Source organism: Labrus bergylta, chromosome 19 (assembly GCF_963930695.1).
Source record: "Labrus bergylta chromosome 19, fLabBer1.1, whole genome shotgun sequence".
Lineage (NCBI taxonomy): Eukaryota > Metazoa > Chordata > Actinopteri > Labriformes > Labridae > Labrus > Labrus bergylta.
Window position 1 is genome coordinate 13471714 of NC_089213.1, and position 27031 is coordinate 13498744.

Below are 27031 nucleotides of genomic sequence, written 5' to 3' on the forward strand. Positions count from 1 at the left end.
ATTCAAGACCATGAAACAAAATGATTTCAATAACAGCTTTACACTCCATGCACTTAAGGCCATTCGTTTTCTCTCAACAGCATTAAACACATTTAATATAAAGTTAGATCAAAAATAAATAAAACGTTGAAATTCAAAGGGATTCAATCTCTATCAGAATTATATGCGTTAATTAAATTGATTACACAGATCATTGCAAGTTATTTTCCCTGAATGAACTATTCAGAAACTTTAAGGCAACAGATCACTTGACACTGCGCTGAAAACTCCCTCACAATGTAATATCTGCAGGACAAAGGCAGCTTTGCATAGTATTTATGGGGTTGTTTTAAGCTATTTGCCAAATTGCCCATTACACAGCGAAATTGGAGAGTGGAGGGCTTTTCTAGCCAACAAAATGAAATATTACTAAATCTGGAAATCACCACCCTGTTCTATAAACGCAGTCCCCTGCAATAGTCCCTCTAGCGAGCCTTTGAAAACATTGAGTAAAAAGGGGTACAGAATCCACATCTGTATGAATTATTACAATTAACACCCCTTTTATTCCTCTGACCCTTCGCTGTTCCTCGGGGAGAGACGCCACAGAGAAATTAAAGGCATTGCCGTTTAGAAAAAAAGAAAGAGGAAAACATGGTTGCCTCGGTAAAAGAGGAGGACAACGTTGGAGGCGAGTGCTCAAGAAGAGGAGCTGAGAGGAGGGAACAAAAAGCAGAGAAAGGTGGACTCATTTTCCTTGGATGAGTCATTCAATACATGGTATCACCTCGTATAGAAACATACTTACAGTACAGTGCTCAAGCATCCAAGCATCACGATGCCAATCCACACACAGTCTGTGACTCTGTGAAAGAAATGTCCCAGTGCACAGACACAAGCACAACCTGGACGAAAAACGGCATTTCATTTCATTTCTTGTTCCTCTGAATTGGCTTGTTATTGGATTTGAAAAGATGCCCTTGACCAACACCTCTGTGACTCACTGCTGTGGTAATGTTCGTCATCCGTGGACAGAAAAGAAGTAAAAGGGTAAAAAAAAAATGCTGACACCATTCAATGACTAATGCTCATGTCTTGTTGTCACATGATTGCCCCCTCAAGTACAAGCAGGTCACTCAGCCTCTGACGTCGTCACAGAGTTCCTCTTTCCATTGTCCGCTAAGGGTTAAGGAGTGATGTGAGCAGCATTGCACAGTATTGTAATGTATTATTAAAAAATGATAACTTGTTTTTAATAAAATACTTTTTGCCTTGCTCAGATATTTATTTAAATTTCATATAAGTAGTGCTGTGCTGACTGGTCTAAAGGGTTTTTTAATGGCTTTTACCAAAATCAAAAGAGACAGCCAGCTGGTGGCTGATATAAGCAATGTCCTGTTATCCTTTATCATTTCATTTTTGCACCTGAAATCTTTAAAAAATAATAATAATGACAAAGTAAAACAATAATTCTTGACTTATTGAATACTAAAAATATTGTCTCTTGTTTTACATAAATGTCAACAAGTGGTTAGGAAAAAAAAACTGATCTCTGAAAGAACTTTAAGAAATCAAGAATGCACGAAAGTTTGGTGGAATAAAGATTTTTCTGTTCAAAAATCCTCAGGGAAGAGTGACAGCCGGGAAAGAGGCTGTCTGGATAACTCTCCAGAATATATCACAAACCAATAACAGGGCTCATTTCCCTCCTTGTGTCCCAGAGGATTTGCCTCAGGGGTCACAGGGGCGAGTCACCGTGCTTAAGCCTCAGCAGGAGGGGGCGGGTTTGGCCTTAAGCTGCCTCCTGACGCAGCCGTCTGTTGCCAAAGCAACTTCCCCCATCTTCTAGGGCAACAGACATTTACAGGTAGGGTATAGTTACAATTCTGAATGTTCTGGAGTCGACACTTGAGCTGAGTGACCCTGTGGAAGTCACTGATGTGTCATCAAGTGTAAACAGGTCATGACCGCAGGTGACATATTTGAGGTCTTTTTGAAAACCTTTTTGAAAATCACTTAGTTTCATGGGATTAAAAACATACATACTTAAAAAAATGACATTGTATGATTTGATTGAGAAACAACAGTAAAGTTTAGAAAACAAATACAGGTATTAGTTTTTGTTTTTTTTCTCAGTTGATGCAGTTATCAGTTCTAAGGATTAGTTAATAAGGCAGGTTGTAGTTCAAGTAATTAACATTTCTATACAATGTAAGAAATTAATCATCTGAACCGCAAAAATCGGTCAAATTCAAAGCCTTCAAGCCTCCATAATTATTTATTATAAGCTATTTCTTGCAGCTGTGGCTCAGTTGGTAGAGTCAGTTGCCACCCTACCAGAAGGTTGAGGGTTCGACCCCCAGCTCATGCAGATGTGTCCTTGGAAAAGACACTTAAACCCAAATTCCTATGAATGTGTATGAATTGGATTAGTTACTTACTCCTGATGGCCACTTCACATAGCAACCACTGCCATCAGAGTTTGAATGGATAGGTGTGACATCTGGTGTAAAAGCGCATTTACCATTGCCAAAAATAGTCTTTTACACAAACGGACAAAGCACGACATTAGTCCAACATGGATAATTTAATACCAAAAAAATATAATACAAACAAGTAACAAATAAAGAGAAGACTCAATTCTGACCATGTCAAGTGATCAGGCACAAAATTACCATCAATAACATTTGTGTTCAAAAGTCATGGCCATAAGAAACCTGAGATTGATACAAAATGTCTAGAACTACATGTGGTGCAAAGGAACGTTGCACAATGATTAGGAAGCGTTACAAAAGTAGAGTGCGAGGGTTTATATATACTGTATGTACAACCGATAAAAGGTCATTCCTTGAAGCACAATCAGAGGCATGCCTACCGTGAACATGTTCTGCTGTACAATTGTGAGTTCTAAGAAATGCTTCCAACTCCATACTCAATAATGTATCAGCTGGTACATGAAAAACACCTCTCCATCTTACTTGCTGTTGATTTTGTATTTCTTTAAATTAGGTTTAAATATGAAGAAATGGGAGGATTTGCCGAGCCAGGGTGTCGAGTAGAAGCAAAACCTTCTCCCACAGGCTTCACTCCAGCATCACAAGATTTAGAGAACAATAAATGGGCTGTCATCGTATTCTGCGACAAACCACAGATGATACTAATTGGTCAAACTCCATTCAGGCTCTTATCGCAAGGCTCACAGGTTAGAGGGTCAGGAGTCACGGCTCAGCAGCTACTAGGAGGGGGCATCTTCACCATGTATAGCCTTATACCTGGACATCTCCTCTGGAAAGACTTTGCCGAGCTCTGAGATAAGAAGACTCTTGAATTTCTGTAAAAGAAAGTACAGCGGTGGAGGTTGGTTTAATTATGATTTCTAACTTTTTTTTTTTTACATAAAAGCTGAACTAATGTTATTTATGTATATGTTCAAAACAACTTAAACTTCATGTTTGTTAAGTACAATCAACTTTGGGGAAATTTGCAATACCAAATGAGAGAAACTGGCTTTACAAAAAAATAAAGTTTCCAATGGACTACAAGAACTCCCCCTCCTGTTGGCTCGAGGTGAATTCTCCACAGAATATCCCTCATGTAATGAAAACCATTACAGACAAAGATGTTTCTATGGAGTTCCTAAACATGATTGAGAGCAGATATTGAGTTCTGTAAATTCATACGGAGTCTTTGAGTCAAGTTAGGTCATTTATAATATAGTACATTTAAAACCATCTCAGTTTACCAAAGTGTTTACTACCAGTCGAGGTTTACACCACAATAAGAGGGATGAGCTCCATATCCCTGGCATTATTTCTTACCGTCATAGTGTCAATCTTCCCTTTGACCTGCTCATTCCTCGCCAAGGCTCTCTCCAGACATTCCTTGGTGTACAGCTGAGGGTTTCGACCTTGGTCAATGTACCTACAAACAAAAGACTAAATATTAGTTTAGGGATTTTTTTTTTTTTTTTTTTTTTAAAGTTTAAACGCACAAATAAAAAAATGTCTATTCAATAAGTCACATCAGGTAAATTTGCCTTTCTTCTTATTCAAAGACTCCACCGATGTCTTCAATAAAATGATGATTTGATCATCTCAACTTAAGTTTTGTTAACTTATTTCTGTGAATTATTTTTTTTAAACAGCACACCCATAGATGCAGTACAAGAAGCAGGGACACACATACTACCTATTACTGTCATTGTAGCTATAAATCTTTTTTTAGCCGTTGTTGTTCTGTCTCTCTCTTTCTGCACGTCCCTCTATCCCCTCTCAACACCAACACTGTTTTGGCAGATGGCTGGTCAACATGAGTCTGGTCCAGTTCAAGGTTTCTTCCTCCTGAAGGCAGTTTTTGCTAAATGTTGATTAGTGTTGTGCTCATGATGGATTGGTGGATGGCGGAAAAGGGTAATTGAAGCAGTTTTTCTTTCAGTTTTGGATTATGGTGATGTGGTCTATAGGCATGCCTCTTTCGCTACCTTAAAGCCCTTAGATGCCGTTTACCATTCTGCGATTTTTAACCCGCTGGAGAGAGAGAGAGGCTGGTTCTCCAGGTTCCTCATGCCAGGACTGACCTGGGGAAAACTGCTTTTAGTGTTAGTGCTGCAAACTCCTGGAATATTTTACAACAGGACCTAAATTTGAGCACTTTTATCACTTATTACTCTTATTTTTAACCAACCAATACCTAATTGTAACTGTTTTATTTGATTTTAATTACTGACTTATCACTGTAGTCATTTCAAGCCTTTAAATTATTTTAGTGTATATATTTTATTGCTCTTTTATTGATTTTATTTTCTGTAGTAGCTTTATCTCATTGTATGTATGTTTTCTCGGCATCACTGTAAATGAGGGTCGCCCTCAATGACCCCCCCGAGAACTTTAAAAATAAAGGTTGATGATGATGAGTGTCGGGCGACGTCTTTATAAACAATATGATAATGAATGAAGTCTAGACCTGCTATTTTTTTAAGTGTCTTGAGAAAACATCTGTTGTGAATTGGTGCTATACAAATAAAGACTGACTGATCTTACAGTTGAATTTATAAAACTATTCCTTCATTATTTTGACAGTGTAAATATGCCGAACTGTGTGTGTTTCTCAACACTTCAGAATAAAAGTGCCATTTCAATTCAATTCAATTCAATTCAATTCAATCTTTATTTGTATAGCGTCAACTCATAACAAGTGTTATCTCAAGACACTTCACAAAAAGCAGGTAAAAGACCTTACTCTTTGTCTGTTAACATTACAAAAGAGCAGGTAAAAAGACCTTACTCATTGTTATGTTACAAAGACCCGGCTTATCCATCATGAGTCCTTGTGACCTTTCCTGACACTGACTAACAAGCTTTCCTTTCTTTTTTTCTTCATTATTATTATTATTATATTTTTTTTTTTTATTCAGCTTTTTTCTGATTGTGTAATACTGGCTGGTTGGTGGGTGGCTAGGCTTGGGGGAGCATTAAGTGTGAGTGAATGTGAGTGTCTCTGTGTTTAAATGTTTGGTATTATGTTTTGGATTTACCTTTTATTTTGATTTTATATTACATGATTCATTTATGTTTTTTTTGTAAGGACCCCCTTGAAAATGACATGATGCATCTCAAAAAGGGGGGGGGGGGGCTATCCTAGAAATAAATTACAAATGTCATTATTTTTGACACGCGTAAATACGCCCAACTGCGCATGCGTTTCTCAACACTTCAGAATAAAAGTGCCATGAGTCCTTGTGACCTTTCCTGACACTGACTAACATCTTAAAAAAATGTTCGATTTTAAATGGGATTCAATGTCAGCGCAGCTTAATGCAACACATCTAGAGAAAGTGTGCAGCAGAAGGTTACAGACACGACACTTGATGAGCTATGAGACTTACTCAAAGACCTCCAGAGGCACATTGATCTCATGAAGCTGCTGACGACACTTCTCGATATCTTGCAGCCCAGATATCATGAAATTTCTGTAATGCAAAGTCAAGAGCACAGGTAAAGGTAATGCTTAATGCAGATAGGTTTCGGTATAATGCTGTGAATAACACATGACTCACAGTTTCTGGTTGAGTCCTGTCTGACTGCTGGGCTGGAAGTCGCTAACTATGATCCCCAGCTGCCGAATATTCTCGATAAATTTCTCCAGGTGCTCCTCCAGATTATCAAATTTTTCAGCCATTGTCCGCTAAATGCCTTTCGAGTCAATGGAAATGTCCCGAGTTTGTAGAAATCCTCTGAGTCAAACGATCGCTGTTTACTGCTAACCGCTAGCTACCGCTTCTACGACGCTCGCTGAGCCGATGTGCTTTACGGCAACAAAAAGAGCCAATCCGCTTGTAGGCACTCTTCCGCTACCAAGGCAACAACCAATGGCAGACTGTCGTTAAGTGTCGTGCTGGGAAAGCTTCTTCTTTGTTAGAACCCTCTGCGATCAGAAGCATAAAGTGCAGAGAGTTCGTTCATCTACGTGAAAGTGACTCGACTCCATTCAAGCCAGTTGTGTTTAAGTTGATCTTAAATGTGTGTGGATTGCATTGACAGCTGTGTATTTGTTTTCAGTTTATTATTATTATTATTTTTAAATATGATAGGAATTAAACCGCACCATGCTGAGTAACATGCCCGACATGAACATGTGTTGCACTACAACTCAAAATCTGAATTATACTCTCTAGAAAGGACCACTTGTTGGATAAAGCTAGAGACAATGATTTAGTGAGAGACCCTCAAGCAAGTTTCACATTACAGATAACAGAATTTGTATTTATTGCTTCAGGAATATTGAGAGTCGTGAGTAGTATTAAAGAGAATAAAGGGTGGTGTGTGTGTGTGTGTGTGTGTGTGTGTGTGGGGGGGAACATTTTGCAGTCGGCTGTTAAATATTTCTACTATGCAGGCTTATGAGAGACAGGAAGTTTTGCTCATGTAATTCTGATGTCAGCATTTCCTTTGCCCTATATGGCCAAACGATTAGATAAGGCAATGAAGAATGGTGTGTGTTTAATTTACGAACATATTCTGTGCATAATATGTTTTGCACCTTTGAAATATAATGTGATGGGAGTCATACATACAGAAATTTTTTTTTTTTTTGGGGGGGGGTGAGAAAGCTTTTTAAATGTTGCAACACATTCAGCACTCAATGAAAATGGGACAAAACAGCCTTGATTTTGTTTTTAGTAAGTATAAGATTTATAAACCTGCTGACATCACGTCAATGATACTGAAAGTGAAGGTTAATGTCGGTGGCACTAAGATGACAGTCTTCTGGCATTTTCTTCCTGGACTGTATTTCACAGGTATTTGCAGCAGCAGCAGCAAGACACGCATTGTTAGGCAACGACATGGGGAAATGAAAACTTGCCTTCACAATAAAGGTAGGTCCACCATTACTTGCAGATACGGCGCATTGTAGGTTAAAAACACAAGACTGTAAATATTACAGTTTCTTTTTTCTTTTCTTTTTTATCTCTAAATGTGTTATTATGTTTTGCCCAAACCCAAGTTGAATGGTACAGGGATGTTTTTGTATGATATAGGCCTGTCTCTTACTGTCGAATACTTTCATTTTCATCTTTGCAACACCTTCTTGAAGCCTTGGCTCCTCTGGATGTGTTAAATGTGCATTGTAATTACATTTCACTCTAGGGTGTTCATCTTTTTACCTGTTCAGAATCCAATTTTATTATTTTGGGTTGCGAATTGTATTGTATCTTATTGATATAGCCTTTAGTTTGTAGGCTATGGTATGGACTTTTATTTGATTTATTGTTTAAGTTTGAGTTTGTATGCTTTGTTCTAATGCTGCTCTTGTTTTTTTGTGTTTTCTTTTTGTCAAATGACTTTGTAAACCTGCATGTAGTGAAGATGCTATATCAAGTTGTTTGTTATTATTACCATTGTTGTTATTGCTGTTGTTGGGAAATTGAAATGTGCATTGCTCCCATGTTATAGTCATTATTAAGTAATATCGACCAGAATATTTCAGTAAACTACTGTAACCTCATTTGTGGCACATTTCTCATTGTAGCTTAACCGGTGTTTGGTTTGACGAGACCATTACCTAACACTGATGCTTTTACTTTGAAATGTCAAAGCCGCTGCAGCGCCTCACCGGTGAGAACTGGCTGAGGACGATTACCGGGGGCTGGTTTGTCCTCGGCTGCATTAAAAAGCTGGAGCTGCAGCAGCTGCACACACATCAAAGGCTCTCCTTCTTCTTCTTCTTCTTCTCCCACACTGCGGCTCCCACCGACAGGCAGGTTCTTCTGGATGGTGAAGCCATTTTTTTTGGGTCATTTTTTTTTTTGCAATCTTTGACACACAAGCGGGATCGGTGTCCGCTCCACATAACGGAACATAAAACGGACATACCTCGAATTGCAGCCGTCCACGGTAAGCACGGGCTGCTGTCGGACTGCTGCTGTATTAGTCTGCTGGATCTGTGTGGGCGGGATAACACATACAGGACAATTCATGTCTTGTATTCTTATAATAAGGACTTTACATTGGTGGCTGTGTATGTTTTTAAAGCAGGGATCTTATCGTGGCTTTATGGGCTTTACGACATTTCTATCCACTGCTACATTCCCATATCATTTTAAAACAGTGTGTCATTTATATAACTCGAGTAGGCTGCATTTGATAGACCAAATTAATATTTAAGCTACATTAATTTAGGCCTATTTCAATGTATCACATAGCCTGCTTATATTTTGCAAGGCCCATAGTCTACTGTGTCTTCCTGTCATATTTTGAGATAATTCTAAAAAAAAAACCTCTGATGCATCGTCGCCTAGTGTTTTTTCCTCCCACATTATCTCTGATTCCTCTGCAGGTTAAATTGATTTCACGGTGTGCACCTTTTTTCCTTGAGAAACACTGTAGGATCAACCTCAGTGCTTCTGCGTAAAGTAGCCTATCGTCCTATCACACAAAAAAAAAAAAAAAACAACTGCAGTCACAGTCGTGATGTCGGCGCACTTGTCGGGAGGTTAAAATGATGAATTCGGCTGATCCATTTAGACAAACCTCACTGTGGCTGTCTGCGTGCAAATTGCCATTAACGCTGGTGTGTTCCTTGTTTCTCTGTTTTGTCTTTAGTCGAGCCGTCTCGAAGATGATGCTCTGAGGAGAAAACAGCTCAGGGTCCCCGGCTTGTGTTCATCCTGAGGCTGCAGCGAGCGGAGCAGGGGGGACTGCGCTACAACAAGGTTAACGATCAGCATCGATAAAGGTCTTCTCTGTTAGCGGGAGACGACTTCAAAAAGGGTGAAGCTTGCCCCTGTGTGGGGGGCGGGGGGGTATCGGCGGAGAAATTTCGATCTCTGAAAAAAAATTATGGCCACCCTACTGCGGAAGATCGGTCTGATCCGCCTGCACGACCGAGACACCGAGGACCCGAAGCACCACCAGGGCTCGTTAAAGGGGACCAAAGGGAACCAGAAAAACAACGCCAACAAACACTGTCAGACTGCGAACGAAACCAACATCCTGAGCACCCCGGAGATCAAGGCGAGGAAGCTGGACCAGCAAGGCAAGGACAAGCCGTCCGGCAAGGATAAGCAGGGCAAGGACGCGAAGGAGAAGCAGCAGACGGGAGGAGGTGGGAGTAAAGCGAACAGTGCCTCCTCGATACCACCGCTGGCGCCTCATCGGCAACACTGCACCCAAGTGAGGACGCGCCGGCTGATGAAGGAGCTACAGGAGATTAGGAGGTTAGGGGACAACTTCATCACGGTGGAGCTGGTGGAGGACAACCTGTACGACTGGAACGTCAAACTGCACCAGGTGGACAAGGACTCGGCGCTGTGGCAGGACATGAAGGAGACCAGCACCGAGTTCATACTGCTCAACGTCACCTTTCCCGACAATTTCCCCTTCTCGCCGCCATTCATGCGCGTCCTGACGCCACGGTTGGAGAATGGCTACGTGCTGGACGGTGGGGCGATATGCATGGAGCTGTTGACCCCCCGCGGGTGGTCTAGCGCCTACACGGTGGAGGCGGTCATGAGGCAGTTTGCAGCAAGCCTTGTAAAAGGACAGGTGAGAGGAGGAAGGGCTGGTGGGTGAGGGTCCTTGCATGAAGTACCATCAGCCGTAAAGCATTCTGCACAATTATTTCAGCCATGCTACCCGCTGGATAGGAGCACTTCCATTAGGCACTCGTGCGTCATGCGTAATTGAAGCGTAAATCTGCTTCCACGCTGATACAACACATGTCCACCAAGTCGAGGTTAAGTCTTACGTGTAATGTTTGATTATGGTTCTTCCATGTATCAGTTGTATTAATAAACTCAGTGTCTTTTCACAAGTGCCATTTTGGGCACTACTGTTTTGCTCTCATATCCAAGTTAAAGCAAATTCAGTCTCTTTTAATGTTTGTTTTTAAGAGATCAATTCTTTGTCAAAAAAAAAGGTGGCTTTGTTTAATGCTTATCCTATTCAGAGCATATGTTGGGCTCAGTGCGAGCTATTGTCGGTAAGGTAATATTTCAGGCCTTCAGTCTCCTCATTGCCTCTCAGTATTGTGATCTGTATTAATCTTTATGTGACTTTATGGCAGCCATTTCATGCAGTGCAGCCCTCACTGTCTCCTCCATGCTAGCTCTCCTCTGCAGCACTGCTTTGCTCTCCTTCTTTTTTTTTTATAGCTGCAAAAAAGCCCCAGCATGCCTTTGACAACAAAGAGCGGTTTAAATGGAGCGTCCCCCATAGAGGCTCCAATGCAGCCTCACTGTATGTGTGCGTCCCCGATTCTAAAGGGGTAACACAAATCATCCAGCAAGTGTGACGCGTGACGATGGAGGAGAGAGATGAATAAATAGACACAGCAGGTTGCCTATACCTAACTGCAATCCACAGTGACTTAGACTGACTAGGTTATGTAATCCTGTCAAATCCGTTTCGCACAGCCTCAGTGCACTGCAGCAGCAGCAGCAGCTCTGCTATTCCCATGGAAATGGCTGCATCCCCCAATGCACTCATGGCTATTTTTGTACCAGCCCAGACCTGATTTTTTTTTTGTAGTCCACCTATACTAAAATGACTGTTTCATTCATATCAAAAACTCACTTTTTTTTTTTTTTTTTTTTTTTTTTTGTCATATTCCTGTGATTTCATCTGTAGAGGCTGCTTCTTTCTCATAGACTCACACTTTTTGACGTCAGCAGTGTGACGGCTCTGTGGCAGAGGAGACCTTATGTAAACTGTCACTGGGTTCTCCTGCCCAGCCCTACAAACCCTCTGAGATTTTGTTTTTGTCTTTGATGATATAACTGAACGCTATCACTGAGTCATCCTTGGTTATTACGCATCTGTTAAGCGAGAGAGGTCATGCAATAAACTGTACCAGAAGCAGAGAAAGAGAGAGAGAGAGAGAAAGAGAGAGAGAGAGAGAATGTGTTCATCTTGATTTGCTGCTTGAGGAGACGGGTGAGCAGCTCTGCAGTGCTCCCTAATTATGGTGCAGTGTCTTCCCTCTCCAGCTGGCTAATGGAAACAATATTGATTAATTATTTCTGTGTGTGTGTGTGTGTGTGTGTGTGTGTGTGTGTGTGTGTGTGTGTGTGTGTGTGTGTGTGTGTGTATCGTTGTTGCCTCTCTTGTGGCTATGTACCTACAAAGATGCTTGTATGTGTTTCATGTTCTTGTTTATTTGGAGAGAGACTCGCCTCTCGTGCATCACGGCCAACATAGCTCGCATGGCGCTATATAAACCCGAATACAGCCAATATATTTATTCGCCCATACGGCACTGCTACTTTGACAAGAGTGGCTTGGCTTTTTTGAGAAGCTCCTTTCCTGTTTGCAGGAGTGTGAGAGGCTACATGTAATGACAGACTGCTGAGGCCAGAGCCAACAGAGACAGGTCTAAACCTGCGGATGTGTGGAAACGCACACACACACACACACACACACACAAGATGACATTTCCAGAGGTTTGAGTGAACTAAAGGCAATTGGCAGTTCTTCAGTCTAACTTTTTAAGAACAACAATTTTAAACAATCTGTCAGGTGGTAAATCTAGCTTTGGTGACAGGCGATGAAATGTCAGATTGTACAGTACGTCTGTTTGTCTACTGTACACAGACATGGCATTTAGTTAATTTAGTTCAACATAGGTGTCTTTATAGTGTGATTTGATTTTTTCTGCTTTTTTTTTTGTACAGCAGTGCTCAGAAAGAAAACATGAGTCATTTGCAGTTAGTCTATCACTGACTGGCTAGAAGCTACCTCTTCTACTTTTGCACTGCAGACAGCTCTTTTTCCCTAACTCACACTGTTTATAGCTCCAACTCAAACAAATATTTCAGTCGTTCAGCCTTCATCATGTTTATTTCTGCTCTGTTTTTACACAGTAGTTAGGCTTTCATTTCTCATCTTTAACCACAAAGTGTTTGTGTGTTGTTGTTTCTGGTTGTACTGATAGAAGTGAGACTCAGAGTGAGAAGATGGGACACACTGTTTCAGGATGACAACAATTTGTGGTTGTTGATTAATCATAAAAAGTAGCTCCTGACGCAAAGTTGCATATTCCCTCGTGCCACTGTTTCAAACCTTTGTTTGGCGTTTGACTTTTTTTTAATGGGCATTTCACTGACTAAGCAATCATTTCATTTTGACAATGTCTAAGACAAAGATAACTGGATGATCAACGTAGAGTATGAAATAGGTTGCAGTCCCAGATGTTATCATTAAAATAATGATACAAATTTGCCAAACAAAAATTAAAGGGACAATCCATCAATTAATAACCCCTCTTCCATGACGTTTGGAGACTCACATGAGTCATAATTGAAATCAAGGCTGAGCAGAAGACTATATTATAGGCCAAGTCCCAAAAGGATGAGGAATGTGACATTTCCTGCAGCTGCATGTCTTTCATTCAGTCATTAATGCCTCTTACATGCCTCTGAAACTCCAGTTAGTAGCACAGATGTTGTGTCTAAATGTCTAAAAAGCACCAAGCCAAGAGAACCACCTCATGACATCATCGTCATCATTGCTTTTGCAAACTTTGAAAAGTTCCTCCAGCAGAAGAAATGTTTTTCGCGTTTTCACAGGTTGAGTAGAAGTCCTTTCGAAAAGTTCTGTGAAACCAGTTCCGCCTGTTTAACGTTCCCTGTTGGATTGTTGCTGTAGAAGTTCACGTCTTTGTCAGCGAAAGACTGCTCGAAGAATGCGATGCTGGCTATATGTACAGACAGGGACACGTCGAGCGATGATGCGAACTGTAAAAAGAACCACGGCATCGCCCTTTAATGACCCCGCCATCAGTCCCACGGGGCTCTCCTTAATGATCTAATGACGACGCCGATGACATTGATCTCTTGTTTGTTTATCCCGTCCCTTTTGAGCACATGTCTGGGGTTACGCAATCGCCCTACCCCCCAGAGCTCTCTTCCCATCATGCACCGGGGCTTTCCCTGCTCTGCCCATTGACTGATCTCCATTCACACGATTACCCAGCAGCCACTTTACACAAGTGTGTACCGCTCAACGAGCAGGCGCTTAGCTGAAATAGATAAACACTGACATGGCACTGTAGAGGCCCGGGGCTCTCAATAAGCCGAGCCATGACACACACACACACACACACACACACACACACACACACACACGCACACACACACACACACACCCTTTTGATTGCCTATTCTTTTTTTCATTATTTTCCTTTCTTTCTCCGTCATTGGAAGCATCATCATCTTCTCTTGAAGATCACAATGTACTTAATAATACTTAATTTGCCCTTTTTATGCTGAAGTCTTCTTCACAATCTTTTTGTCCATTACGCTGTTCTTGAGGTGTCTATTGGTTTTCTCTCTCTCTCTCTCTCTGTCACACTTTAACTACTGTTTTTAGTCAATAAATTGTGCTCACACTGTTCATTGTTCTCAGAAGTAATATGTCAATAAGAAATTAACAGCGATTGTGCTGACAAAAGATGCTGGCAGACATCGATTTATGAAAAGATGTTAGCAAAGGGAATATTCCTTGTTGCCATTGATCGCCGTGGTAATGACACCTCTTTAACAATGGCCAATTGCCATAAAAATATACATCTATGACAGCATCGGCCATTTTGAGGGTGGTGACAGCCACCATATGGCCGGGTGTGAATATATGTGTATTGTGAAAAAAAAAAAAAAAAACAACATATCCCAGATTTTTAGCGATGGCTGTAGCCAAGCGGCAGCTCTGCCTGTTGTTAGCTGCAATAATCTGTATCACAGACGTCTGGCTGCACAGAGAGGCAGGGCAGGTTTTAGTCAGTGCTGCTTAGGTGTCACCCGGCTGGTTTGTTTTTCCGTGTTTTTAAGGCTGTGTGGATCAGTTGTCTGAGAAAAGAGGAGGTTGTCCTTGAATGTGGTTCGGTAGAGGAAAGGAACAGAAACCAATCCCCAAGCATTTTGTATCTCCCTAAATGAGTCACTCACTGAGTCATGTATCGCGTTTCTCAATACATTCCAGGATTGTTTATGTTCTTCCTATAGCCGTGAGATCGGCGTATTCTGCCTTGTTTTCATTTGCCGAGCAAATTTGAGGAGTCAAACTGTGTCACATTCCCGTTAAGGACTTGTCATGTCTGGCATCTACAGTTAGGAGGATTGATTTCAATATTGATTGAAATACATGTGTCACAAACACTTCACACTGTACACTTGTGAGAGACACATTTAGGGAGAGTACAGTGTCTCTAAGCCCTGCAGTGAAATGAGGCCAGCATTGCTACAGGAATGGAAACTGTGTAACCCTAATCTCCAGATCATTCAATGTTACCACCTCATCTCCCTTTATCCTCCCGCATCACTTTGTCCCAAAATAGCTGAGCGAGTACACATGGGACAAACCGATCGTCCATCAGATGACCTGGAGGCAGAGAACGGGCAAACAATAGCCAAAGCATGTTTCAAATATACCCTCTTTCTTATTGTGCTATTACACTAACACTGAAATAGTGTATATTAAGTATGGTACCCGTAGATAATCTTCTATGGTGCTATGTACATGTAGTTTGAATGGGTCCAAATCACAAAAGAACGCAGATAGTGGAGGATTTTGGGAATATTGTTTGGTCTCATTGTGCAGATATCCATGTCTAGGCTAGAAATCTGTCTTGAACACAATGCAGAATAATTCCAGATCTGACCTTGGTGTGGACTTTCATGTTGAACAGAATGAGAATGATTTCTACAAAACTGCAGGCTAGTGTCTGTGGATTATTGGAAACTAGATAGCACTGCATTGCTTGTGGGACGGGACCATTCATTCATCCGGTAAATTGCATATCAAACAAAGTGGATTGTTGCTTTTTTTTCTCCTAGTTTTTATTTTATTTTTTTAAGATTTACTTTTGGGCCTTTTGTACCATTCTTGTGGACATAGGACAGTGGATAGAGTCAGACATCAGGGAGAGAGAGAGAGAGCGGGGGATGACAAGCGGGAAGGGAGCTGCAAGTCGGGTGTACTTGGAGGACTAACCACCACGCTACCGGCGCCCCTTTCTCAAAGTTTTTATTAAATATTAAACAGGATGTTTGAGCTTTCAAAGGTGTTTAAAGGTTTTGGTATTTTAGTCCAGAGCCAGTTTAGTTGCCCCTACTGTTAGTTCTCCGCTAAGCAGCTACTTTAGCTTTATATTTACTGTACAGAGAGATAAGACAGTGTTGTTAATATTTGATACATTTCTTGGAAAGAAATCAGACAAGCACACTTCCCAAAAAAAGTCAATCAGATGGAAAATAAAACTGATGGAAAATGTTCATGCCCTAAAATGTTGTTGGCTAAGACAAGTGTTTTCTTCTTTAAAAACTTGACAGGAGCACAAGTTGCAACTTGCAGCTTCGTCTTGAAGCCTGCGAGACTAAGCTGCAGATCATCAGTATCAAACAATATGAGATCATTTATATGTACTGCACTGCAGCAGCAGCAGCAGCAGCAATGCATCACAACATTACATTTCATTAGCATTGGTTTCATGAAAAGTGGGGTTTACCTCATCCGCGTTCCACCTTCAGTGTTAGTTAATAACCTAACATGCTGCAAAGAGTTAAATACAGCAGAAACATCAAGATTGACTGTGCAGGCTGACCTGTTTGTCACGACTTTCAATCTGTGGTGTCATTGTGACTCTCAGGGATGATTTTTAGATAAGATATTATGCATTTCCAAACAGCAGTGATACTTGCCTGAGTCACATAAATGTCACGTCTGTGTTGTTATGGCTGTGTATCTTCCTCATTGTTTTTATTCACTGTGAGGACAATTGTTTCTTTCTCAATCCATGCTCCCACCTACTCCTCCTTAGATTAAACAGCACGTCTGCAAAAACAGAAACAAAAACAGCTGTATCACATCTGTTCTCCTTTTTCTTTTCCTTTTTTGTTGTTGCCTGATATCATCCCACGCTTATTATTAGTCCCAGTATGAGAGGGAAGGAGGCGTCAGCAAGGTACAGTAGTGCCCGGGTGGAAATGTCTCTGTGGTGTGCTTGAGATGCTTTTCGCACTGAGCATAAGAGACTGAGCTCGCCTGTATATTTATCTCCAGTCATATATTCAACCTTTTCATGATTCAGTGCAGCGGGCGGTCTGCGCCTCTTTCTTCTCCCCATAGCCCGATGTAGCGGAGGGTATATTTTCACGTCTGATCGAATTTGACATCTTAAAAGCCTCTCCTTGTGCTTAAACATCGATCTGATGTTGGTCAACCAGCATTCAGGCTTCCTGTCGTGTCGACATCTCCCATGTGGCAGTGCGTTCACCATCAAGTGGGACTGTCTTTCTATATTTTGCCGTGGAAAAACTTTTTCAAAAGAGGTTTGCAAAAACAGGATGAGCCCTAGAAGACCACCGACGTTCCTGATCAAGAGAGCCAGCTTTCCTTTGATCTGACACGGCTCATCCAGATCAGATGAATAATGTTTTGACATATGCCGGTTTTTCAAACATTTCCCAAGTGATATTGTTTTTCAAGTACACAAACATAACTAGATCAACATCAACATGCTTTTTTTTTTAAGCAAAGACTCCCAAATTCTGTTTACAGCTTAGACTCTTACACTTTTTCTGCTTCACAAAAACAATCTTTGCTTTAGATTTATTTTTTTTATTTTTTTTACTCCATGTAGACAATTAAAAACATCACCGTGGCTTTTCTGAACTGTAGCAGTTGCAGCTTGAAAATGATTCACTTCGGTGACGTGAGCTCACCTACGCATCCTAGATTTCAGTTTAATTGGAATGAATTCGGTAAGCACCTGGACAACACACAAATGGAGACCTAAAGAGAGCTTCTTTCTCTGGTAGATTTAAAGATGTGATTGCATTACAATACATTTCCAAGATTTGGATCATCTGCAAAGAATTATCTTGATTTTTGGCTCGATATACCTATTTGTTTCTGCAATCTTGTGCAAATTAATTCATAATTTGTTCGTTTCCTTGTGACAGACAGCGAGAGAAACACAAATAATGATTGAAAACAGTGTATTTTTCCGACATTGTACTTTTTTTTCTGGAAGTCATTCGCCAGTAATTTGAAAATATGGAGGCCTTCAGTTCATCTTACTTCAGAACATTATATTTTAAACATATGTGAATAGAAACATACTCAAAAAGTCACGGGGGGGCTTTGCTCTGCCTAAAAGCACTACATTTGCTTACAAGCACCCCAAAAGCTGTCCGTTACAGTTACTCATTATCTCATACCTCGGCTAAAAGTAAACAAGTTTCCCAACAAGTCACTTTTTTTGTTTGAAAAACCCACCATGTGCAATATGTTTGGAATTGTATAGCACACTTATCCTCAGGTCTTTAATATCCCTGAAGATTTAGTGCTGGACATGATTCTGCCATTCTGTCGTAATGTCCCTGTTGCAGTGAGATAAGATGAGAGAGTAATGATATGACAGAGTATGAAGGTTTACTCCTATCCTACATGAACAAAGTGTTAAGTCAATTCCTTATTGTCCCAATAGCAAACACACACATACAGAAACATATTCTTTATCATTCTACTCAATCATAACCTCATTTCCCTCTCACCCTCTCCTCTTCTCTCTGTCTTCTCTCACAGGGGCGTATATGTAGAAAATCAGGGAAGTCCAAGAAAGCCTTCAGCCGCAAAGAAGCCGAGGCAACCTTCAAGTCCCTGGTGAAGACCCACGAGAAGTACGGCTGGGTGTCCCCTCCTGTGTCTGACGGCTGAGCGCTTAAGCTGACGACCCTCCATCCCCTGCGCTAGCTGGACGAAAACCCCAACTAGCCCTGACACGCAAAACAACACACCACGCTAACTCAACAATCTCTCATCGTCACCTTTTCGCTGATTCAATTCCTTTTCCGGTTTTGTGTGTCTGTGAATTTCTATTTTTGCCCTTTTCTCCACCAAAAATGCTCTGAGAGAAGACCCCCTCGTCATCACCATGACTCCTCAACCAAGAAGCAACCCCCCCCACCCACCCCCACCCCTCCTCTTTTCCAGCAAAGTTATTTTTCTCCCATTTCAGAGAGACCAGAGAGGGAAGTGTGTGTGAGTATGTGTGTGTGTTGTGTGTTTGTAACTCCATTGGACATCAGCTAGGAGTGTGTGCACGTGCATTGGGGTGTCTGTTACTGTCAGTGGATTTATTTTTTGTTTTTATTTTTGAATTCATGCACACACACACACACACACACGTGCAGTGGGATAAAGTTGGACAGTGTGGACCTTTCCACCCATGTGAAAGACTACTGAATGAAGAAGACTCACCCCCCTCCCGCCCTCTTCATCCTGCCCTTCCCTCTTCTTCGTCCTTTGCACTGAAGTGGCGTCACTTCCCACCGCCTCTCTCTGTAGCTGTCGGTTCATTTACATATAAATGAAGCTGTTAATGTTTAATAGACGGGCAGCACACTCATTCACTCCTTCATTTCCCCTCTTTCTTTCTTTTTAACTGTGCTGTTGCTCACTATTCAATGCAACATGAAGATTGTAATTTACATGGAGCTGTGCTCGCTCTATTTCTCTCTCTATCACTTCCTTTTAGCTTGCTCGTTCACTTTGTTTCTCTTTCTCTCCGTCTCTTGTGGCTAAATTTAGAGCTCACTGTTGTGTAGATGGATATTGATTTCTAATGGAGAAACAAGAAGTCACATGTTGCTTTATGCAGAGACTATGTATGATAAATAGAATGACAGTCAGTCACCTCTCTTTCTGTCTGTCTGTCTGTGTGCGCTCGTGTGTGTGTGTGTGTGTGTGATTGTAGAGAGGAAGAAGACTGTAATTCCCATGATTTAGATACCAGATGGTACAGCTGAAGGCCAGGCCTCAGAATGTGTGTGTCTATGTGTGTGTGTGTGTGTGTGTGTGTGTGTGTGTGTGTGTGAGAGAGAGCTTGGGGGGGGGGCAACCCTTTAAACAAAAAAAGATGATTTACTGTGAATGACACTAGGGCCCAAAGGGAGTGCTGTTTTCTGTTAAAGTACTGTCACTGTCTTGTCATACTTCCTAGGTCAGCCCCTTATTACTACTACTGTAAACACGTGCGTGGTTGTAACTGAATATCTACATGCACTTAGCCTCGTCTGTCTCTCTGGTCCAAGTGAAGAACTAAAGGTCATCAGTCGTGTATACGCTTCAGATGTTTAGCTATGCTACAGACCCGTTCACACATACACACATGCTCATCCACACCTGCAGCAGTAACACTCTGGGATGAAGACAGACAGGGGATCGAGCCGCCGCCATACACGGAGTGGTTGCTTTAAATGAGCGAACACTTCAGAGCCCGCCTGATTGATGTCTGCGAGAGGCGGGGGAAGAGGAACAGAGGGAGAGGAGTGAATTGTGGGAGCTTTGATCACTGATGCTTGCATCTCTGAAATGTCAGGTGGCCTGCAAAATGGCCAAAGACAGATATGACTTATCCAACGTGCTGTGACTACTTAAAAGACTTCAAAATGATTTTAATAAATAGATCTAATAATAACTCTGCGGACGTTTCAATCAATCAGACCCGCACTAAGCCCAGACTGTCTCTCCTGTCCAGTCCAGTCCAGTGAGCTCCTCGTGTGTTTGTTTTGCTATCTGCCAGTTAAATGTCAGAGCTGCTAATTGGTCTGACATTTCAGCAGAGCGTCATTAGAGAAGAGCAAGCGAGAGCAGAAGGATGGAGGATGTCTACCTCCTGCTCTGCACTGACATTTCGTCACTTTTCACTCCTACCCTACATTATGAGGGAGGGTTGTGTTCAGGGACGTTAGATAAGTTGGTTCTGGGAGGTGAGGCGCGGAGAGGAGAGGCTGGGATAGGAGCAGGTCCATGCCAGCCAGTTCTTAGAGGGTCAAAACATAATCCGGGTGCTGGATGTGTAGACCTCTGAGCTGAGTCAGAGCCTCAAAGCCAGCATGCCATAATCTCCCCTTGTGTTGTGTTTTTTCGTCAATAACAACTGTCTGCGTGTGCGTGCATGTGTGAGCAAATATGTGTTACACTCCCACCATGAAAAAATAGGCAAAAGAAAAACTGCAAAACACCATCTGGTATGTGATCATGTTCGAAAAGCGTGTTAGTTCTCTTTAAATTTGGCTAGATATTTCAGGGTCGATCGTAAAGTGATCTCTTGGCTTTCAGCAGAGAAAACTGAATTACTGCTAAGAAAATGTCTCAAAAGCTGAGTGTTTGGTGGTTTCAAGAGAATAATTTTGTGATATAGTTTAGATTGGTAGATTACAGACACTAACTGGGTGAACTGATTATGTTGTAATATATCTGCATGTGATATGTGATTGGTAGCTAGCTACTGTATATCTTTTTTCAAGAAAAACAAGAAAAAATATGGGGAAGAACAAAAATGCAAATGCTTCTCTTTTCTTGGTCTTTTTCTTTCTTTTTTTTTTCGATATGTATTGTATGTATCTTTTTTTTTTCTTTTCTTTTCAAAGCGTCCTAAAAAATGTCACATTGTGTTCTATGAATGTTTGTGTTTTAATTTATTTGTGGTTTTGCCAAAATGAAGATTTGAAGCATGTTGCAGAAATTGTCACAAGAAAATGAGAAGGAGGAGGAGGAGGAGGGGAGCTAAGAATTATAGCGTATGTGTTTGTGAGAGGGGGGACACATGCTAATTTGGGGGGAATTCAGGGAGTTAAAAATGGACAGAAGGTTGTAAAGCCTCAAGATTACAAAGGGAGTATTTCTTTTATTGGGAGGTCATGAAAATGGATCAAAAAAAAAAAATTTGCTCCCTAGAGTACTTTGTAGTCCACTCAATGATGTCACTACTGTCCCTTACCCCTTGTTCCTGCTCTAGATGGTAAATTGGCTTTTAGGTAATGCTGTCAACATGAAGATCTGGACTGAAAGTTCCCCCAGTCACAGCTCGAGGATCAGTATGACCTCCCTATGCTTCAAATCTCACTCCTAAAGGGAATGTGCACATCTGACCTGTGATCAGTTACTCTGGGCAACTTCATACCACTCCTGACTTGAGTGTTTGGTCAAGACCGAGGTCTTAAAAGTTTTAAAGGTGAAAGGTCGTCGCAAGACCTAACAGGAATGTGCAATAAAAGTTTCAGCTTATTCAAACTCTGCTGGTTTGATTGTTTTGTTTCATATCTGCGTTGTGAGCTGGTTTGACATCTGGTGCCTTTGTTTTCTGCTACAAATGCATGTATTTTAAAGGACCCTCTTCAGGCTGCTGTGTCCTCTGCATGGCCACTGCAATTTCCTTTTACTTGCATTCGCTGCAGTCAATAAGACGTTCTTCATGTCTGGACCACATACAGTATGAATAGCAACTTCCATTACAAAGTATTCATTTTGCATGCATTGGAGTTGGGCTGATTTTTATAACCAACCGCAGCTCAGTCAAAGCTACATATTTTAAACTGTGAATGAAGGTCTGATCTCCAAAAAAGAGCATGATGGCTTACATACTTCAAATTTGTCATATTCATTTTGCATACAGTTGTTGGGATAAACTCAACCTTACTAGGCACACTACATAGTAAGGGCATTAAAAAGGCAGCCATCGTTTCTAAAATCCTCCATAAGCTCAGACTCTAATCATCTCTTATCTTGTGCTTTTATTAAATGGCTCTCCAACTTTATGGACGACCACTGGGCACACAGTGTTCCTTCCTGTGTGCATTGTGGTCATCCTACTATAACATGCGTGTAAGTACATGTGTGGAAGAGACCGTGTTGTCTGGTGATGTTGAGAGAATACGTTTGAGCACAACATTCTACCAGTTTTGTGAATTGACTTTGTATACACTGTTTTATATGTAGGGATGAGGTAATGTGAGAAAATTCACATCCTTGACAAAATTCCTGTTGAACTATTTTTACAAGTTATGAGAAAAATGTTCACCAATGTCATGCTTTGACCCATCCTCATACCTTAACATGTTTTGGAGCCTGAAAACACGAACTCTAGAATCCTTGTATACTGTATTGTAGATACCAGTCAAGATTTTAAAGATGACTAGGTGTGTTTATTTTTACTTTCAGTTCCATAGAGTAATAAGGAGATTATTGTTAAACCAGGGCTTTACTGAAATATTGATCTTCTGCCTCATTGGACTATATGATAACGCAGGCCTGGTTCTAAAACAAAGTGACTCAGGGTGCATCTGAGATTAAAGCGGGTGCAGCTACAGTGAGCGGCAACAGCAATGAAAAAAAAATCATAGGTGTTCAGGGTCTTGCACGTAAACAGACAGGTCACATGCACCTGTCCTGACTATCAGATCATGGATGTAATAAACACGATCTGAGTCACTGCTGTCATTTGAAAGCTTTGATTACTTTTTTTTTTTTTTTTTGTTGTTGTACTATTGTCAATTTAATTGAGAGTGCACACATTTTAATTCACAGTGCAATGCATCCTTTTGCACCCTCGTAGAACTGGGCCTGTGATAACGATATCGCAAAAGTGCAGAGTTCAGATGACTTCAGCTGGTGAATAAATGTTATCATGACTGACGACATTTCAAAATGTTCTTTGTTTAAAATTGGTTGAAAAGATAGAAACTGAAGGGCATGTCAATCCTTAAATATCATCAACAACACAGTGTTTTACCACTCTTACTTTTGAAAAGGCAGTAGCAGAATATGTCATTGATATTGATGAGATATTGGAAACCAGACTAATGGCAGATTCCTTTAAGGGAAGAGTCTGGTAATGTTTGACCTGCAGTAGGGCTGGGCGATACAGTATGAACTCAAATCCATCACGATTAATCGAACATTTGACCTCGATTACGATGAATGAATGATTATCTGGTTTCATAGTTCACTGACATGATCTCTCTCTACTGTAAATATGCTCAGCTATTAAAGATGGAATATATTTTCTAATGAAAGAGTGCATATCTGATGAACTATTTTGTGGTTATTTATTGAATAGTTCGAACTGAAATCAAAGCATCGCTCTGTTCTTACTCTACTGGTTTTCGTCAGCTTTTTATTAGCTTCTTTCTTGCATTTTTCTAACAAATTGTATGCATGTCATTATTCAGCTTTGGAGAAGCATATGACAACTGAGACACATACATGAGGCCTACATGACACAAACTTATATATTCTACAAGGAGAGCTGATGCACTTTTTTTTCACTGAACTATTAATCCTTAGTTCAGGCATTACATATCAAAAGAATAGATCGCCTGACTCATCAGAGAACAAACACAGCATGAACGGCACACATGTAATCAATTACACTGATGATGACTGCAGTCCATCAAGTAGTTCCACATCCAGATTGTGTGTACGCCTCGCTCGCTTATCTGGCTCATACAGATACTTCACTCGCAAGGGCCACGCCACAACCATATGCGTTTTAGATATTTCATGATGGATCATATGAATGATGAGACCGAGGAATTGTAAGGTAATGATTATGATGGAAGAGGATGTTGTCTGGAAGACTGGACTGACTGCGGGGCAGAGGGGGGCTCAGGATGGGGGTTCTGTCTCGACCCAGACTGCTCCTATAATAAGACGGATGAGATGAAGGGATGAGGAAGGAAGGTGAATGGATGAGAGGAAGGGAAGGGGGGGGGGGGGGGGGGGGGGGGTCGTCAAAGCACTGAGATGAACATGGAGGAGTGGGATGGCTCAGTATTAAGTAGGCTTGTCAGGTTATTGAAGGTATGGTTTTGGGCGTAGTCCTGATCCCGAACCTAAGTGAATATATCAACTTCATTCAAATGAAACGGCTGCATCATTTAAGGGTCTGCTGTAGAAAAGGAAAATGATATCCAACATTACCAAACACTGCAGCAAACCTGTGTCTTAAAGGCGTGGTTCTACATTCGCTTGTTCACCTTCTTGCTGAAAGTCAAATGAGAGGATGACACCGCTCTCAAGTGGGCATTGTAAACATAAAGCTAAGGCTGGCTTGGTGGGTGGCTTATTGTAGAATGATGACTAAATAGTGGTTAAAAAAAAAAAGAAGATCTTTCCAAAGGTAATGTAATCTGACTGCAGCAACTTCCTTTCACTTCAATGTCAGAATTGTCTTCGTCAGCACCGGTTCAGCAGGTGTTAGACAACATTTAACTGCTGAACAATGCAAAGTCGCTCAACTAAATGAGCACTCGTACACCCACCCTTATGCACAAAGACACAACAAAAACACACACATCTTGCTTTCATCATTGCTGACATATCGCAATTAATTGATCCCTGAGCACTGTTTGTTTTTGCCTAGCTATTTCCCGGCTGCTCATTAAGGCGGTAAAGACTGAGCAGCGTATGGATCAGAGAGAGCGTGCACGATATTGATGACGGCATTCTGAATACTGAGGGGGCAGTAACTGATTAGTTATCACCGGTTGTGTACAGAAAAAGCCAGTTCTGTTTATACGTGCATGTGTTTGTGTGCACTCCTGCTTGTGTCCAATGTAACAGACACAAACATTCATTATTCAATTGTGAGACACAGAGACTCCCCCTGAAGGTTACCTTGACACAAAACAAAAACATCCAAAACCAACGTCAGCTCAGAAAGAGAGAGAAAAAAAACAAAAGGCAAAGTAAGACGGAGAGAGCAAACTCAGAGAAAGGTGACCGTTTATGAATTCAGGTTACTTCTTTTCTGTTAAAAAAACAAAACAAAGGCAAACCACCAACAGAGGAAGATTTCATGTGATTTGTAAAAGCAGCATGATGAAATAGCACCGTGACAATCAGAGAGATACGAACATATGGCACTTGTTTTTCTGTGGAAAGATTAGCTGGAATGAGATTTAAATATGGGGTAAGGAAATGGTGATAAAGTGTTTAATATGGGTGGTGTCATAGCAGGAGTAATACCTTAGTCAGGATTATGAATATGGTTGAGAGTAAAACATTTTAAATGCAATCTAGCCTTGAGAAGTTCTTCCCTTCACAGGGTGAATCTACATCTGTGTGATAAAGACACAACATATTTTACCAGTGGCTTTTTGTGCTCCTTTTATTTACCAGTCGTTATCTGTGTATAGACTTGTTTTACATTTATTTTGAAGTTTCTGAAGTCTACCAGATGTGTTTTTTGGGGTATTTGGGGCAGGTGTTAGATGGTAAGATTGTAACCACATTTAAAATCTTGAAATCCCCTGGAGCGCCTTGTTTCATGTGAGTCTCAGTGAAACTGCAAATAGTGGTCACGCAGAGGTTTCCCTCTGGGTTGATTCAGTGGTCTGAAAAAGAAAACAGTTTCCTTGTGATTTACTTGCAGCTTAAGGGTATTTAGGTTGCCAAGAAAATAACATGAAGAGGCAGGTTTGTGAAAAAGTAAAAACGCAAGATTATTCACAGCTGTCCTCAGGAAGAGAAGAAAAATAACTTTTAAAATGCTGGTTAAATAAATGGAGGTCAAATTGATCATTTCTCATGCATTCCAGGAAGTCGGACAATCTAAACGCTGATTAAAGTTCGTGACACAGCATCAAGCAGATTTGTGGCTCAAATTGAAAATTTGGTCCGATAAATTTGTTTAGCTGCACTAGCATGCAGATATCAGTTTATAGAGCTACAGTATGTAATCCACATCAGATTACTGACGCATGTCATGGTGCTGGATCGCATTCTGTCTGCTTGTGCTCTCCAGCCCTAACTACTTTTCCTGCATACTACAATGCCTGCTGATATGTGATTGGTCAATACTACTCGTACTACAAACGTACTACAAACACCAACCATAACACTCCGCATAACAAAATCCAGCCCCACCTGTATAGATTCTACATTTTATTATGTAGAATATGTTAATAGAGATTAATGTATGCAACTTTCACTTCATATGAACCAATAATGAGATTATTAGCCTGAAATATTTACTAGACATGTCAGAAAACCTTTCCTTTAATGTAAATTCCCAAATGAGAGTAATGTGTAACTATTCTATTAAAACTCAATTAAATATCATTAGAAGGAAATGAATGCTAAGGGAACAGTAGGCGACGTTACATATTAACGTTGGCCTGTTCAATCTTGCCACTTTACTAGTCAACCCCCTTTGAATTTAATGTGTTTATTCCCACACTAAGAGCAATTGCGAGCTTGAATATTATGGATGAATGACTGAAATGACATTACCAACCTCATTAAAAATTAACTGCATTAATTGTGTTTGTGTTTTAAGGTTAGCTGCCTCTTTGGGTCGCGCAAGGGAGAGCTTTCCTCCCTGAGAAGCAAAGTGTGACCTTGATCTTGGAACACATTTAATAATAACCATGAAAATAATGTGAAACAAGCTTGGCCCTTCAGTCTGCTCATCGTAATCAATCACCAGCATTTTGTCCATACATTTCTGTCAGTCAACAAACAGATTCCTTAGTTTATCCTTTCAGGAAACCTAAAAGTGGTCTCTGGTGGAGTTAGCACAGACAGTGAAAGAGGGGGACTTTTAATCGGTTAAAGGAGATATATAGACAAGAAAATAAGGCCACACAGAGCAGGGGTGAGCCCCTCCTCTCCATCTTAATTGAATTAGCTTCATTAGATAAGATGTGATTTGTGAGTTGCCCATTTCCTCTGTTCCATCCTCGAAGAAACATACCATGTTGAGGAGATTT

The 27031-nt window shown here is 40.9% G+C and overlaps 2 protein-coding genes across 2 annotated transcripts; one reads left to right on the forward strand and one right to left on the reverse strand.

Moving 5' to 3' along the window:
• Nucleotides 1-2551: 2551 nt before the first annotated feature.
• med10 (mediator complex subunit 10) lies at nt 2552-6302 on the reverse strand. The gene is made up of 4 exons (XM_020655316.3): nt 6035-6302; nt 5864-5947; nt 3798-3900; nt 2552-3310 (listed from the first exon to the last, which is right to left on the reverse strand). Exons 1-4 carry the CDS (start codon nt 6154-6156, stop codon nt 3215-3217), a joined length of 405 nt encoding a protein of 134 aa, XP_020510972.1. The 5' UTR covers nt 6157-6302; the 3' UTR covers nt 2552-3214.
• Nucleotides 6303-8098: 1796 nt separating this feature from the next.
• On the forward strand, nt 8099-21551 carry ube2ql1 (ubiquitin conjugating enzyme E2 QL1). The gene is made up of 3 exons (XM_020655314.3): nt 8099-8372; nt 9081-10022; nt 18060-21551. Exons 2-3 carry the CDS (start codon nt 9318-9320, stop codon nt 18189-18191), a joined length of 837 nt encoding a protein of 278 aa, XP_020510970.1. The 5' UTR covers nt 8099-8372; nt 9081-9317; the 3' UTR covers nt 18192-21551.
• Nucleotides 21552-27031: the final 5480 nt, after the last annotated feature.